We start from the raw sequence: 17,101 nt of genomic DNA on the forward strand, positions 1-17,101 counted from the left end.
ATTGACAGCCAATATTGCTTTGTAAGATGAATAAAGCTCGGTAAAACACGACTAAACAAGGTTTACAGATTGATTATGTTACATTCATTCGGAATAATGAATTTCCAACGCATTCAACTGAAACAAGTTTCCCCGTTAACAAAAATAACGAACGATTTGTTCAATGACAATGACACGAAAGAAGAGTAATGTATTTAGAACATCGTAGAATATCGTTACAGATATATGGAGAAAGAAGAATCCAAACGGGGAAAGAAAGAATCATAAGTTTACACATGCCTATATAGCGAAAATTATAAAGCTTAGACGGGGAAAATCTTCTAGGTTTTTTTTTTCTCGCAAAAAATGGGCACGGTAAAATTTTCTCGCAGGAAGTGTCGGCGCTGGGAGTTTCAGAGCCGATCTTTGCGCGTAAAATTCGTTAAAGGGCCTAAGGGGCGATGCGTGGCCCTACCAAGGCATCAGCCCTGATAGGGAGTCTCCGCATCTATCAAGGGCCATACGTGGCACATACGAGTTTACACCTACGTCGACGTCACCAACCGGTTAAGCTCACGCATCGTCGAACGAACGTCGCTGATCGGGGAAGTATGACCCGCGATCCCGAGTCCCCATGGTTTCCATTTCTCCCTCCTTCTTTTCCACCTCCTCCTCGTTTCCATCCGACTTTCTAACCCCCGCTCTTGTCTCTCATCTTCGGTGTTTCTTCCCCCTGGAACCGAGGGTCGCGAAACTAAATACCGTTCCAAGTTTCTGCGGATCGCATAAAGCGCTCATATCTATCTTCGACCGTGGTCGAAGGGCGGACGGAGAAATAGAAATCAAGTATTGTTCACGCGGTTAAAATCTAAAATGATCCAAGTCGCATGATACGTGTCTCTTTTGGAAAATTTCAAGTAGATTTCAAACAAGACTCTAATTTCATTCATCTAAGCTGAGGTAGCTTATCAATTGTTGATCAGTTGTTTCTAGTCGGTCTAATTGGAACCCAAAACATCGTAGGGTAAAAAAGCGGCATCCGGTGGGAGAAAATATGCTAAACGTTTGAATAATTATTCGTGTCGCATTTGGTAATAAAAGTAGTTTTAGATCGCGTGTTTAACTCTGTATATACTCGTCACTGCGAGAACATTTCACAATTTTTTTTACGTCCTGATAAGCGTGGATTTTCCCTAATGCGATCGCGATACGTAAACTCCATTTTTGCCGCCATATGCCGTTTAGCCACGCCCATGCGTTGATCTGGGACCCACAGAGGAGCTCGTGTGAAAATTGAATCAGCTTTCGAGTCACGTGTGGTTAAATAATGCGTGTGACACGCACATGACGTCGGCCTTTCCTCACACGCACTACTAGGGTTTCATGACAAGGTTGACTTACTCGGCACGCGCATATCTGTCACGAATATATTAGACGGCGTGGTATAAGTGCGTACGTGAAGTCAGCCCCCAGCCTGTGTGCGCTATCAGCCCGGAGGAAAATGCCTCGTTGCACGCACCGCGTGTACGACGACGATGCGTTATCGAAATCTGGTACGAGTTGGACAAAGAAAAAACATCCCGTCAAACAGGAGAGCACGATCAACAGGAGGTCCTAACCGTACCTACGTACCCTAATACCTACATACCTACATACCTACACTCGAATTAACAACCTCCTCTCCACCACTCCGCTTCACGTCGCATCAGTAGGGTGACACAAGTTTCCCCTTCCACGTTTTCATTTGAGAACTTGTGACATTCCGTTACATTCTACAGCAACGAGAACGATCGTTGAAAATTAAATTGACTGGCAAGAGTGGTAGCATTGATTATAATTATAACAAACAATGGAAATTTGTTCGATTTTTCATCTAGAGTGTGCGCTGCGAACAAATTTTGTTACCAACAAACGTGGGGGAAAACTTGAAAGTTCTATTAAGCTTTCGTTACTTCATCACCCAGCTCGATTCAGGTGGTGATGTTTTGCAATGAGTTGTCGAACATGGATCCTGTACTAAAGTATTGATTGTCACCCCGCTGCGTTACATACTTTCAGTCTCCGACGTGGACTCATTAGTGCGATAATCCTGCATATTGTATAACCGATGGTTCAACGGTGCTTGCAGAGTGCAACGACCGGCTGTTGGATTCGAGGTTGCATCATAAGTCATAGGAAAAGTAGAAAAACGAAATAAAGCCGAAAAGAAATAGTCTGCAATTTTGGAAGATCGAAAATCTATAGATTGGCATACCTTTCCCTACTGAAAATAATCGTGTGTTAAGTTATAAAACATTACGACTAAAATTCACGTGTAATTTATTACACGATTTATTTTATCAATTCAATAAAATATAAAAAAAAATCACATGATAAATTACAAAATCACAAATCATCAGATATACTAGATCAAAAATCATACGGTGAACTATATAATCTTTATACTATATTTGATCCAGTATATCTAATGATTCGTGCTTTTGTAATGTATTATGTGATTTTTTATATGTTTTATCGAATTCCAAAAAATAAATCACGTAATGAATTACACGTTGATTTCAGTCATGACGTTTTATAATTTAACACATTTTCATCTTTATTAGGATTGTAGTTCACACAACGTTCATCTGATAATATTCAACTGTTTACAACTAAAAGTATAAGCTTCCAACAAATGATGGAGAAAGTAATTTGACATCTTTGTCAGTGAAATTGTTAAGGGACTTGAAGAGGATATATTGCAAGTCTTTCTAACGGCAAATTCGATTTACAGCAAAATTCTGCACGCAACGCGGATTTCCACTAATTTTCTTGTCTTTTCATTGGTTAAACATTGGGTAATCCATCATTAACTGTGACTGCATACGTTTTCTGGCAGAAAATACAAATTTTGAGATGCACAGTTAAATAAATAACAGACATCAACGGAAAGAAAAGAAATAAAAAAAAAAAAAAGAAGCAAAACCTTCTCATACAGAAACAGTCTAATGAATGCAAATTCACTAGCTGTTAATGAATCACTTCACTGTATAACAAAGTGTGAGTGAGAAATGAGCATGGGAATTCGTTATAATGTCTAACAAATTACGTCGATAAATTTATACCATCCAAGTTCGACATTTTATCGTTTAATGCATCCAGGTGGATTGTGTTCCGTTATGTCTACAGAACACATAAGCGGATAGTGCTTCTCTACAATAGCACAGCTCGCAATAGTTTTGCGTTTAAATAGCAACGGCTAATTCCACGATAGTAAACATCAGATAGAGCTCTGCTATCTGGTTCATCGTCAGAGGAACGCTTGACCGATTCTGGACAATGGCGCTGAGAACGTAGACTAGGGATGTAATCAGGGTTTCAGAAGGGTTTCGTAGGGTTAGCGAATCTCTGGATTGCACTTATTTGCTCGTAGACTAAACTTGAACGCTAAGTAATTCTTTTATTTGCTATCGAATATCGCGGGATGCGAGTAAATATTTTCCTTGCAAATTTCTTTCTATCGACAAAATATTCCAAATCTCAAACAGAGTGGTTATTGACATTTTTTTGCTATTACAAAAATTCTAATCACCTACGCGATGATCTACCAGTTATACGTATTTCTTGATAACAATATGAACATATTGAATATATTGGAAATTTATTATCCGAAGGAACTTACTACGCGTATATATTTGATATTCTAGTAAATCTGATAAGTGAATGAGAAGAGTCTCAGTCTAGATAATTGGAGTAATTACTTGTGTTGAGTTTATGTTTTTAACAAGGTATTACATGCAAGTTACATGTAATTTTTTAAAAAGAATTTTAGAAAAACTTGTTTTAGTGAAACGGTGAAATTTGTATCAAGAATGATAAAACGTAGAATTTTGCAAGGGAATCGGGGGTTATGAAAAATAATTTGGTTAGGTGGAAAGCGTTGTAGAAAAATTTATCCAAATAATTCGTGCATTTTGACTATAAAAATAGTAAAGTATAAGTAACAGAAATACTGCACTTAAGAATCCTTAGCATGGATATGCGGAAGAATCTGCAAAGTTATAAATTCCTCGTGTAGAAAAAATTTTCCGTACCGATCGGGATTAACGATGAAAAAAATCAAAGAATAACGAAAACCGCGGGGTAAAAAGCTTCGTCCAGAGTTCGCGGACCGCTCGTCCGTATATCGGTCGTCTCTAAATAAAACCGATCAGTCATCGACTAGCGTTTCGACGTTGGTCGGGTCTAATTTGCCCCAGAGAAGTTCGTACAAGATTAGGCAAACCAGGCTAACCACCAGGACAGTAGAGCCTTGAGGAAGTGTATATCGGAAATGATGCTCACACGGTTTTGGTTGACTCCGAGGCTGTGATCGGGGTCCGATTTGTTTCGCCCGAAAGCGTTCCTCGCGTTCCCTCTTGGCGAACCGTTTTTTTTTTTGCAAGCCAAAGCGAAGGCAGCGAGCCGAGCCCGGAACTAGCGAGGATTAGGAAGCGGATTAGAGAGTGTAAGGGAACGGCAAATAGAACCAGATATCGGACGGTTGTTGGTAAACCACGGTTTAGATTTACTCGGGTAACAGAGACCGTCGAGAGGTGGCCGTCATGCTGCGGCTGAGCTAAGCTCGCTTAGGATTGCCGGGAGAAAACCTGCTCTAAACACACTTCTAGCTGCCCGCTCACGAGTCTCGACACCTACGTGCCCTCTTCTCCTTTACACACGCGCAACTCCGCCCGTTTTCTACTTCGCCATCGTCTTCAAGTCGCCGGATACAGACGTGCAAGTATTCGCACGGGAGAATGATCTAAACGCCTTATAATCACGTAGTAAAGTTTTTCCCAACTTTCACGTGCGGCAAAGTTTTATTCCTCTCGTACATGGATTGGAAACGTACGGAATATCGAACGTATCGAAATAATTTTTTAAATTTAACGGTTTTCGGTATGTAAATGAGTTGTATAGTCGATTGCTGGAAAAAAATTTAATTCACGTATCGTTTATCGTGCGGTTCAATCAATTTTTTTATTATGGGAAACCATGATTTTATGGATCAACGATATGTTTTCAGAGATTTTTATATTACCAAAACATCACGCCGTGTAGTCGTATGATTGGTAATTTGTAATAATTTCTTTAGCTGATTTTATTCGCAAATCGGATTGTTTCTTCTGAACTTCCGATTGCAGATTCGGCGTTCGATACTGCTGCTGTTAAAAATATCATTATTATAGGTGTGTGAATGACTTCAGAATTAAAAATATCCAGGTGTGTACTCCGTTTTGAATTTGTAAAGGTAGTAAAAAATTAAACTCACATGAAAATTATGAAAAATGGACCAACAAGCAAATTGAGGTACACCTACATTGAAATAGCAAGCACGATACGCATTTCTTGGTCAATCAAATAATGAGAAAATTGAATTCCGACGCGCCGTTATTTGTACAAAATTACCATTATCTATATTTCTTTGTCTGTATTACTTATATATTGTTTATCTCGAATTGAATTCCGCTGATGTAAGGTAGACGCCGGTTTCTTTCAACAACCGATGCTTTGTAATTAGATTCAGAATTAATTAATCCCAACTTCCAACATCTCGATACTCCTGGATAACGATTAAAAAAACTGACTAATAAAAACTAGAATTTGGAGGCGCCGGGTATCGATCCCGGTACCTCTCGCATGCTAAGCGAGCGCTCTACCATCTGAGCTACGCCCCCTGTCATAGAGTTCATAGAGAAAGAAATAACACTGACGCAGTTTACATTTTCTTCTTTAATTCGGTATTTCAGATGATCATATGGCGGTAAAACGCTGCCAGGATCGCAGAAAATGTGAAGAACGTTAAACTTTCCGCACCGCAATCCAATGCCGCGAGAGCCTTTCGAGCCTTGCAGCTGGGGTCGCAACCTTTCCAATACAGGATTTCATAATGTGCAGACAGAAAGCGCTACCAAACCCAAATGATTTGTTATTTTAGAATTTTGTTTTATTTTTTTTTGCAAAGTACATGTAGATAATTTTACTCGCAATTATTTTTTTTTTTTTATCATGAAAACGCCGAGGATTAGCGTAATAATGATCGAAAGTTTCTTATCAATGATAATATCGCGATTAGAGCGCGGTTCCGTCAGACTATATACGTGTGTCGTACATAAATTGACGCTGACTCTAGTCATTGGAATAAATCGGGCGAGTCTAAAGCTCCGCGGCGATATGAAATCCTGATCCGCAGGGTGTTCTCTTTTCCGATAATTTAGTACTCGTTAACATAACATCACGTACGCTCGATGCGTGTCGTTGGTACGTATGCTTCCACCATTTGGCAGCCGGCCGCTTCGGCCCCGACAATACCGCCTCCTCTTCCTCGTGTTATCTTGTTCATTTTGCGTTCATATTTTCCAATATCGAAGCGTAGCGCGCACCGCGCGAGACCGAACGACGATCGCTTCGATTCGTTTCACCTGGGAGTGACTGGCCGTCGGTAAAATCCATGGAGATGATAAAAGATCGAGAGGGCATGTGAATGGTACAACCGGTTTGCTGATAAAAAGAGAGAGAGAGAGAAGATCGAACTATCCCCAACTATGATTACTTTTAGTATGTGCGTAAGACGTGCGTAAAAAGGAATGAGAAAACCAAAGATCAGAATGGTCAGAATTCCGAACATAAATATATCGAAAACTCACAATCGCGAAAGAACAAAGTGGTGAATCTTCGTTAAGCCAGAAATAATGGAAATAGAATACAAAAGCATCGAAATTTGAAGTTGTAGAATTTAGAATGCACAACTGGTGAAAATTCCGAAAGACCGTTAGCGGAATGAGGCAAATGCGATTGCTCGCAAACGCAAATAAATAACCGTCGGATGGATCGTAAAGTAGAATTTTCATCTATTTGAATCCATAAATGCGAAGGATCAAGAATCGGAACGGTTAGAACTCCGAGTGGTAATCTCATAGAAGGCTCGAAATATAGAATTGCGGTATATCAAAATCGTCAGAATGAAGAATTCCAATATATCGGAAGAGTCAGTAACTCATATCATATTAGAAGCCAAGAAATATAAGTTCATGATACCAAAAGTCGTATTCAATCTTTTAATGAGATAAAAATATTGCAGAATTTGTTTGATTCCGTATATAAAACATTTTGCAAGTCAAAATAGATTAGCTGGATAGACTCGGAATGTGAAATTCTGGTGGTAAGCCATCTATACGGTTTCTTTCGGAATACTGATCTTTCTGAATTGTACGATTCTGAACAATGACCCTTCTACATTCTGGAGACATCTGTTTTCCGCCGTTTCTAGACAACGAAGTTCTAACTTCATTTTTATAATATTTCGACATTTGAGAATATGAAACTCTCTACAAATTCATTCTCTCGAATATTGACTCTATACATTATTAAATTCTGCATATCTGAATTCTGGAATTAACGTTTTCCGAAGTAAGTGGGTTCGGATAACAGAGCCATCTACTAAATACATTTCAGGTAAGCTGCAGCTTTTTATTGGGCACCATTCGGGAGTTAAAATTCCTGATAGTATCTGTTCTCTCATATTTGTTATTCGAGTTTATTAAATTCGGAATTATGGCAATTCTGATATCCGGTTTTTCTGATTTCTTACCCCCACCCTGGATGGAGTATCTCGATTTTTTCTCTCTATCTCTCTTTCTATCCGCAATACCTTTCGACTAATTATGCTAACCCCCGCATCTTGCAGAATCTATCTGTTATTATCTCTATGGTGAAAACCGACTGAGAGCATGAAAAAATTTAAAAGGTGCGAATGCGGGCTAGACGAGCAAAAATCTTGGGTGATTCATTCCAGGGTCGATATACGGGTGTCTGAGAATGTTTATTTATCACCGTGCGATATTTTGTTTCGTCGGTAAATTTATAATTAAGTGTCACGGCGGTCAGGCGCCGCTGTTGCGGATGCACGACTCGGAAGCTTTCACATTTTCTCACTGCACGAACGAATTATATCAACAACCATTCTCAACGTTGGCTGTTTGTCATTGCTTCCCACGCACTAGACGCCTTCTAAGATATTCCCGGCATGCAGCTATAAGTAGTAGACCGCGGTATGTGTGTCCGAACGTTATGCGGTTAGAATAACAAATCCATGCACCGTCCAGACGTGCCTTCAACTCTGATACCACGGTGGCAAATTTGACCCGAAAGTTTTTCGATCTCGAGAAATCGGTAGAATCTAAACTGGTCCGCTCTATTTGGGAAAGCGTCAAAATTCCTTGTCAAGGAAACATCTGCAGATTTAGTTAACTTTGATCGAAAGGAAACGTTCAATTTCAAATACTATCGTAATTCTCGTAATTTCAACTTAACCAGTATTAACGAAGGTTCGGACTTTTTGAAACGTAAAATTTCAGTTTATTGATAATGAGAAATGGATTAACGTGGACACAGAAATGAACGAATGATCAGAGTTTTTTAATTACTACAATGGCTTGGTTGTCGTCAAATTTCGATCTTTCATTCTGCAAGCATGGTTGAACCTTGCCTGAAGATCAGGATATAAAATAAATACGCACGCAATTATATAATATGCTTCTCTTTGTTACAGACGCCCATCCCCGCATATCGGTCAATTAAAAATTCAAACGGACCACCCTGAAGTCCGTAGTTCCTTATACTCGTATACTGGTGTGACTTTTGCTCCCTTTTCATCTTCACATTACAGTACACGATGAGCGTATAAAAATGCCTCGACTACGACTTATCTCGCAACAGCGGTAATAATAACGAAGAGCGTTTACGAGCTCAAGTGTTACAATCTGTAAGATTGGCTGGTCAAATGCTCCTAAACGTGAGTGCCTAGGTTTGAAATCCATAATTAGGCTTTGGAATTTGTTTCAATGTGGCACTTGGCAGCGACTAAAATATCATCGCTAAACCGAGCCTGTCGTTGCGTTAATACCGCGGGTTCCAAAAAGCATTGAAGTATCGCACGAACGTTGGTTCACAATTTCGAGAGATATACAAACTCCGCGGAACATAAATCTACGTGTTACCGAGTGTCATAAGCACTAATTTCAACCACTCAGATCACTCCGAGGGGTCAAGTGGCGAAAAATTATCGAACAGTGCCGCTATTCATAACCCAACACTCTGTGAAACGGTCATGATTCGACGAGTGTGAACAGCATGAATCTTTTTCCATCTCGCTCTATACTGCGGTTAATACTGTAATAAATTTCTAGTCGATCATAAGATGCTCAATCGTTGTCCGAAGGCGTACGTTTGAAATCGTTCGAAACGTTGCGTAACACGTGCTCGTCGGTGTTTCGATAAATTTTCCTCACGTAAATTCTATACGTTGGTAACACGTACGTACATAAGAGATTAAATGTTGGACGGTGTTGTGACGATATTTATGAATTTTCAGTTTTTTCAATAGAAATAACAATTTTTACCGGACAGGTGGAAGTATCATAATTCTTTCTCTAGCAAGTTATTTTCTAATCTGACGACGTCACACGTGCCCATTCATTTTCTGACTATCTTTTAATACTCCCTTTATTTTCCACTTATTTTCACAAATATTTGCATTTCATATTCTGTACCGTAATCCTTAAGCAGTAATCAGTGAATTTTTTTGTTGTTCAATGATTTATTTGAAGTTAGATGATCAGCTACACTGAGAGAAATTTTTAGTTCCGGTTACCGCTCAGTCCTTGACTGTTTTCATTTTTTACCACAACCGAAAAATATAGTTCTAGGTACAAAATGAAAATTAGTTTTCTAGCCGTTACCGGAAACTCTAGTATCCGTTACTATTCTTTCTCACTACGATCACTGTTACTATACTTTCTTGTAACTGTTACGAAAATTTAATGCTTGTGCAACAATAAATTGGTGTTAAAGCCTCATTTAACTAAAAAAGTACAGTAAACCGAACAAACTGATTTTGCGTTGCAATTGCCAAAAAAGGATCGACGATAGCGCAAAACGGTTACGCGTACCTCGTTTTTCGCAATTCCAACAATATTCAAACAGTTCTTTTAACGATACCTGTTTTACTGAATTTTTCTAGTTACGATAACAAATGTAATTTTTTTCAGTGTATGTATGATACGTTCAAGAAATTCCCACCCATGAAACCATGAGCTTTAGTCAGTTTTCTGTATAACCATACTTTTTTTTCCAACAATATTGGCGGCTCCCGACGGAAGTTCTTGTTACGTAATACTCGTAAATATTTATCCGTGGTTCGAATCGCCAATTTGACAGGAGTGATATACACCACCCATGCAGCGGGCCCTAGAAGCATCCAAATCTTCAAACGCTACCGACTCAGCCATTTTTAGATGTTATCTAGTTCGAATTTTTCGCTCTTTTTAACTCAGCATAATCGGAGGCTCGAATAATCTTGCCAGAAAAAAGATTTCCCTTTCACGTATAATTCGACGCTAACGATTGTCCAAATAATTTTCTCGTACGTGCGAATTCAGTATGCAGTTTACAGATGTGGGATTCTAATACCTTATATATACTAAAGAAATGAATGTATAAAAAAGATTCCATTTTATTTGAACAATAGTAAAAACTGTGTTCAAACTGGAGGCAGTAAAGTTATTTTTCTTTAAAAGCTGCATCAAATTTCTGTGTTCAACACGTATCATAATCTGCAATTAACAATTACATTGTACTAAATTCTGCAGTAGGTAGCAGATTTAAACGGTACGCTCAGTTGAATCGATACTAATTTAGTACGGCAGCCTTAACTTGACACTAAAAAACAATATTGTTCTCTCGACTCAATCGGCTAGACCTTGATTAGTGAAAGAACTGATTCGAGTTGGATATAAACGCGCATGAAGCAAAGTAATTGCAACGCGTTATTCGAACCTTTCAGACTTCCGTCATTCGTCGATATAATATCATCGTGCTAGATCAAACGCTCCTTTTCCAGGAAATCATTTAACTAGTTTGCTCTTCGGATGGATGTGGATATAATTTGTTCGCACGGAGTATAATTACTCACAACTGTACAAGTATCGCACACGATTGTTGTGATGATAGTTAAAAGAACGACGAATGCTTCACGAACAATCACTTATTCACCGCGGATTGTTTTATCATAAAATGCAACATAATTCCAAGGATTCGTGTCCATTCATTATTGCGATGACTAAGGACTCAAAGAGTACTCAATTTAATCTCCACCTCATCGTAAGATTCTGAGCTATGATACATTTGTTTAAATAAACCGAAACCGACAACGCTGAAGTTGTAGGTAAATCAGATATTTATTTCCGTATGTAGAAGGGAAAAAGAAAACACAGGTATTAATTAAATACCGAAAATTCACAGTTCATCCAACTATGTCAAGTTAGTGATATTTGACGATTTTCAAAAGCATGCAATTGTTCGAGATTTTGTCCCAGCCTCGAGCTATTTATTGATTGGAAACGGTTTCCAATCTATTCATAAAGAAAAAGGTGTCGGAATCGTTCAGAAAATTTTCACTATCCGTAACCATCGAGCTCAGGAACTGCTACTGTAAACGATCATGATATACGTTGTACTCACGATGTTTCAGCAATTTTACACCGTAACGAGTTGAGGAATGGTTTTTACTCCGAGTAGGAATTTTAAGATATTCGTCTGTCGTGAAATTAATCAGCAACCCTACCAAGTAACACAGAACGGAATTAGTAATCGTAACTAGAATGTACTTTCTGGGTAAATGTCTGTTGATAATCGTTCAAGACTGTTTCGTAATACCCGCATCCGTGATTGTTTACAAAAGCATTTGCCGGAGTTCCTGTTCTGCGCTGTGACATTTTTCTTGTCTTATCGATTAAAAATGCCACAAAATGAACTCTATCTGTGTATATTTATAACATGACACATGGTATAACCGCACTGTCACCCGCTATGGATTTCTTCAGTCTTATGTTTAACACATCGTGTGTTGTGAGAACTCGAATGAGGTTGATTCTGAATAAAAAAGGCACCAACAAGTAAATACACTTATTTTTATCTCCGTATTATGTGAGTTGTAAATGACGGATGTGTCACGTAACTGCAGTGATTAAATTTCCACCACCAAGTTCTCAAGTATGACCGAACTTTCACTAATTGAGAAAACTGACGTTTAGTCACGTTCGCGCGGTTAATTTGCATCGATATTGTTTAAATTTTTTTTTTTTTTTTTTCGCAAGTATACAAACATCGGGGTGTCTGGAAGTCTTTCGGTTTGTGAATGAAAAAATCGATACGAGTTCCAGAAAGTAACCGAGCCGACGTTTCTTCCACCATTGAAACTTAAGTGGCACTGTAGTCCCCTTATCGCTTCGGGCGAGAGAAACATATCCTGTACTTATTGTATGATTTCCATCCTGAAAAAGGCTGGATGCGAGGTGCCGTTGCGGGGCGTCAATTCACTGGGTTTAACAATGATAAATTTGACACCACAACCTGCAGCTCTCACAATCAGCCGAGCAATTGACCGGCGACCACATAACTAGCAAATAGACCCCCTCGCTTCACGGTCGAAGAGGAAGTATGACATTGAACTTATGACGCCGACGATAATCAGCGCGTTCAATTTCTCGATTTTTATTCAAACTGCGATCGGTACAAATAAACGGTTCGGAGGTTTAATCAGTACAATCATTTACAGCCGATGCGAAATTAAATCAGCCGAGAGTCCATTAACGGGGTGCACGGGTCGATTTTGACCTTGACGTATAAGTCCCAAAATATTTGAATCCACGTATCGCAAACGTGAAAAAAGCTTAACAGTGGGATTCTTAACAAAAACACTCCGAAGCATTTTCATTTCTTTACTTCTGTGCGAAATGAAAATGTATCATAGTGTTTTTCACGATACATACGTCAACGTCGAGCAGACAATAAATATGAAGATAAGAGTGAGGATTGTTTCTTTTTTTTTTTTTTTAATCGAGCCCAAAGTGTCCTCGGGTTTGCCTTGAATTTAAAGATGCATTATAAGTTAGTTTATTTTTAAATCAGCGCCGATTAAATTGTTGCATAGCATATTTCGAGGGTCCACGTTACGCGTTTACTCGCACCGACGTACGGATCACAATTTATTTGACCTTACATCATCGTCATTATGTGTTGTTAAAAGCTGTGATTTTGCTCGTCATTTTTTTTATTCAAATGTTACATGATTGTATTACCGGTCACTTCCGAGGTTGCGAATAAGAAAAACTTTCAGGACGCTAAGACTGTACAGTCTGGACAAAAACCTGTTTCATATACATCTGTGTTAATTTTTTTTTTTTACTTTTGTACAATATCATTACCGTGATCTCAAAAGATGCGGTCTTGATGAAATTTATTTTTACGAAAAGAAATATCGTCTTGAGGCGATACAGAGAGATTATAAGAAATCACGAAACTGGGTTGAAATATTGTAATGATATTCAAAAATTGATGAAACAAAAGATCTACGACAAATTGTCATCAGCTAGATTTCTTGTACGATTTACTTTAATAAGCTCGTGGTTTAGTTTTGAATGTAACGATTTTAAAAAAAAACATTGGTAAGATTGATTAAAAGAAACAATAAATAAAAAATAAAAACACGTGTGTGGCAGTCATCTGCGACAAAAGTGAAACTTCTGAAATTTATGCGTGATTTATCGTGACTTTAAATACTCCAAGGCAGAATGAGAAAGAGAGAGAGAGAGAGAAGGATAGGGAAAATTTGCAATTTCCAGTTTTTATTTGAAATATTAAATAAGTTTTTTTGTATAACAACATTCTGTAGCTATCCCCTCTAATGAAGTTTCACTCAAAAAGAAGTAAATTATTTTCTGAGTAATTATTATTCAATTCACCTCGGGCATAGAATCGAATACGTTATTCAATTTTAGCAATTTTGGCAATATTTTGTCCGAACTGTACAGGCTGCATATTTATATCAAGGTCTAAAAACAGTCACTTGTGCATGTACGAAATAATGAAACGAAAAAATGCGATATATCACTACGTACTGAAAAAGTTGAAGCTGTTTTAGAGTCAGTTGATTTTTAAGACATCAATTTCAAACACCTTGAATTCAGTCGGCGGAAATTCTTTCGGGAATATACGGAAATGAAATTGGAGTCTGCAAGACATTTCTAGCTGTACGTAAAAAACCGTTGTTTATTTAATTATTTTGAAAATGAAGAAATACCGTGAAAATTGACGTACAAAAGCGGTGTAAACTCATTTCCAGTCGGCATCTACGGATGTTTTTCACGCTTTCGAAATATTTTACAATATTTAAGTAATACCGGTTGAAACCGGAGTTTAAATTTTATTTAAAAATATTCTGTCACTTTAAACTCAAACACACCTTATTTCGTCATCATTACTATTCGTATTCAAATACGGACAAAAAGACTCTCAAGTTGTCAAGACGCGAGTTGTTGAATTTTTTTCGCCGAGAAAACAAACGCAAAATCGATGACCTTTCGTCGTGTTTTAGTTCCGCATTTATATTCTCGGGACCGATAAGTGTCGAATTAATATAGAACTCAAAGAAAAATCATAGTTGAATCAAAGTATAAATCGACGATTTGTGTGTTCTCATCTTCGGATATGCTGAAAAAACATTTTCACGCTTTCTATAGTGATTTGAAAAAATGAAATTCATTACATTCTCTTATCCACGCTTATAATCGGCAGCCGCGTTTCGTCCGCATTATATTTTTACCGTGTCATTCTTTGAGGCTGAAAACACGTGTTCTCACTGACACTTGTCGAGTAGGAAAATTACCAACTTTTACGGATTTTTAGTTGTGCAGATTGGAAACGCTTCATAACCGATCGCGTTTCCCTTCGGAAAGCGAGAGTTATTGTGCAATTTATTACGCTTCTTCAATCGTTTAAAAACCGAATTACGTGAAGATACTCAATTATATTTTTAACGCTCTTTCCAGATTTATGAACAATTTTCACCACAGATTTTTCGCACTGTCACGCATCTTAAAATTATTCATAGAAAGCAGGCGAGAACGAGACTGATATCGGATTCGTTCGATAGACTTGGCAAGCATTTTCAGTGGCATAAATTCATACTTGAGGAAATTTTGAGAACACGTGGGGAAAACGAAAATATTTGCTTGCGAAATCGCAACGAGAAATTCAAGCCAGAATGATTGCTCGGTAATTTAAACTCTGCGCATTGAATAAATATTATCTTAAGGCAAGATGGTGAAATTCCATCAAATTTTGGTTACTGTAAAATGGGATTCATTTAGTGATTTTCACGCTCAACTAACTTCATGGTGATTTTTAAATTTCAACATCCGTCTGTACATTTTAGAGTGATCAGAATTCCACCGTTTTATTCGACATTCAATTTATCCCGAGAAGAAAATGATCGAGTAACAAATTTTTTCGACCCCAACGTCGTGATATAAAAATTCGTACACAAGATTGAAAAAGTAAAAAAATACAAATTTATTTACGTTGCAATGATTTTTCGCTGAGACACCGTGTGTGTGGTTTTATCAGAGTAGAATTACACTTCAATTGTACAATGAACGAATGAAAATTCAGTCAGTTAATTACGATTAAACTGTCTCCTTACGATTCGGGCAAGCTATTCTTAAAAAAACTTGAATTTTTCTTCGAAGTATTCATCAATTGAAACTCAAACATCTCTATCAATCAGTCTGTGATGCAAATTCCGTCGTGAGAAAAATGCGAAAGAAAACGTTATACTTTCATTTTTCATATACAACCATTATAAATTGTCGATAATTATTAAAGTAAAATGAATTTCACATTGCTGAAATATGTCATTTCTCATTTTATCAATCAAAGTCAAGCTTCGCATCGGTCCCCTAAACAAGAGGTGAACGATTCGGATCCCTACATCAGTTCCACCATCTATCCATATTATAACAAATCGAAATGACGCAACCGAAAGACATTACTGTCGATCAGGATCCATAATCGCTTTTCAAAACGTGCGAGCGAAGCCGGATTAAATAAAGTATCGTAAAAGTCGATCATAAAAAGCTGAAGAACAAAACTCACCCAACATACAGATGATCCCCAAGACGTAAAGTTCGTTCATTTTCTTTTTTCTCTCTTCTATTTCTTATCTCCAATTCTATTTCACTAATTTTCGAATAACGAACAATCGAGTTAAAAACCCGAGCAAGCAGGCAGTCTCTCCGATCGCTTATAATATAAGAAGAATAATACGCGGATAGATTTTACAGAAAAAAAAGAAAATAAAAATAAATAAATAAAAAAAAAATATATAGTGAAATAAAAAATAAAAAAAAACACACAGCCGGGTATTTAAACTCGGGTTTCGGCTTATTTTTACCACTTTAACACCGCGTACACTCGACGGAGATACGGGGGTGTTTCGTATCGTATTTTTAGCGCACCACTCGACACCGTGCAGCAGAATTCTTGGCGTCCAGGTTCGCCGAGGTTCACCGCGTCAACGGAGTCAAGGGTGCCCTCGACATCGACATCGGCATCGAGACGATAACGAGACGCGAACGCGACGAGAGGCCAGACATATCTGGCAGCCGATGCTTCGGCCTACCTAAGCGATCATCTCCACCGCTCGGAGTTCGTCACTCCGGATCGGGGACGAAAGCTCGAGGGGATCACGGAGAAGATTCGGAGGAGGTATTTTCGTATCTTTCTCGGAGATCTTAACGCGGCGAGGCCAAGGATTTAACTGGGGACTCCCTCGTTCTCTAGGCTCACACGTTACAGGCTTCAGTATTTACACCTCGGCTCTGTTTACTTAGAACTTGTGAACACGCCGGTGTTTATGGATACTCGGATCGGTGTTTGAATACCTGACCCTCGAGTCAAACGTTACGTCAGATATGCGAACTCGAAATATATCAGAGATCGTGAAAGGAAGGGACTCGTCGCGGTGTTGAAACCGCGTTGTTATCGACGATTTAGGTTCGTTGAAAATACAATCAACTGACTAATCGATTCGATGAACTTTTCACTCTATTTGACGGAGAGAAAAATATGCTGGGGAAAGACTTTTTTTCGCGATTACCTCGAAAACGGGCGAGTGAAAAATTTGATGCTGATAGGATTTGGCAGACGAATGAAAATGTTTTGGAAAGAAAGGAAAAAGATTTATAAATTTGCTTAAAAATAA

The 17,101-nt window shown here is 38.2% G+C and overlaps 1 protein-coding gene and 1 non-coding gene across 2 annotated transcripts in view; both read right to left on the minus strand.

The window, feature by feature from the left end:
• LOC124224951 (xaa-Pro aminopeptidase 1) overlaps positions 1-16,647 on the minus strand; it is a 42,317-nt gene extending 25,670 nt beyond the window's left edge. Inside the window, exon 1 of the mRNA XM_046637261.2 lies at positions 15,994-16,647. Coding sequence (XP_046493217.1) covers positions 15,994-16,033 — 40 coding nt within the window. The 5' untranslated portion in view covers positions 16,034-16,647. The remainder of the gene's footprint in view (positions 1-15,993) is intronic.
• Positions 5,606-5,678, minus strand: TRNAA-AGC (transfer RNA alanine (anticodon AGC)). The gene has a single exon. It is a non-coding gene; the product is annotated as a tRNA-Ala (tRNA).
• Positions 16,648-17,101: the final 454 nt, after the last annotated feature.

Source organism: Neodiprion pinetum, chromosome 1, assembly GCF_021155775.2.
Source record: "Neodiprion pinetum isolate iyNeoPine1 chromosome 1, iyNeoPine1.2, whole genome shotgun sequence".
Taxonomy (NCBI): Eukaryota; Metazoa; Arthropoda; class Insecta; order Hymenoptera; family Diprionidae; genus Neodiprion; species Neodiprion pinetum.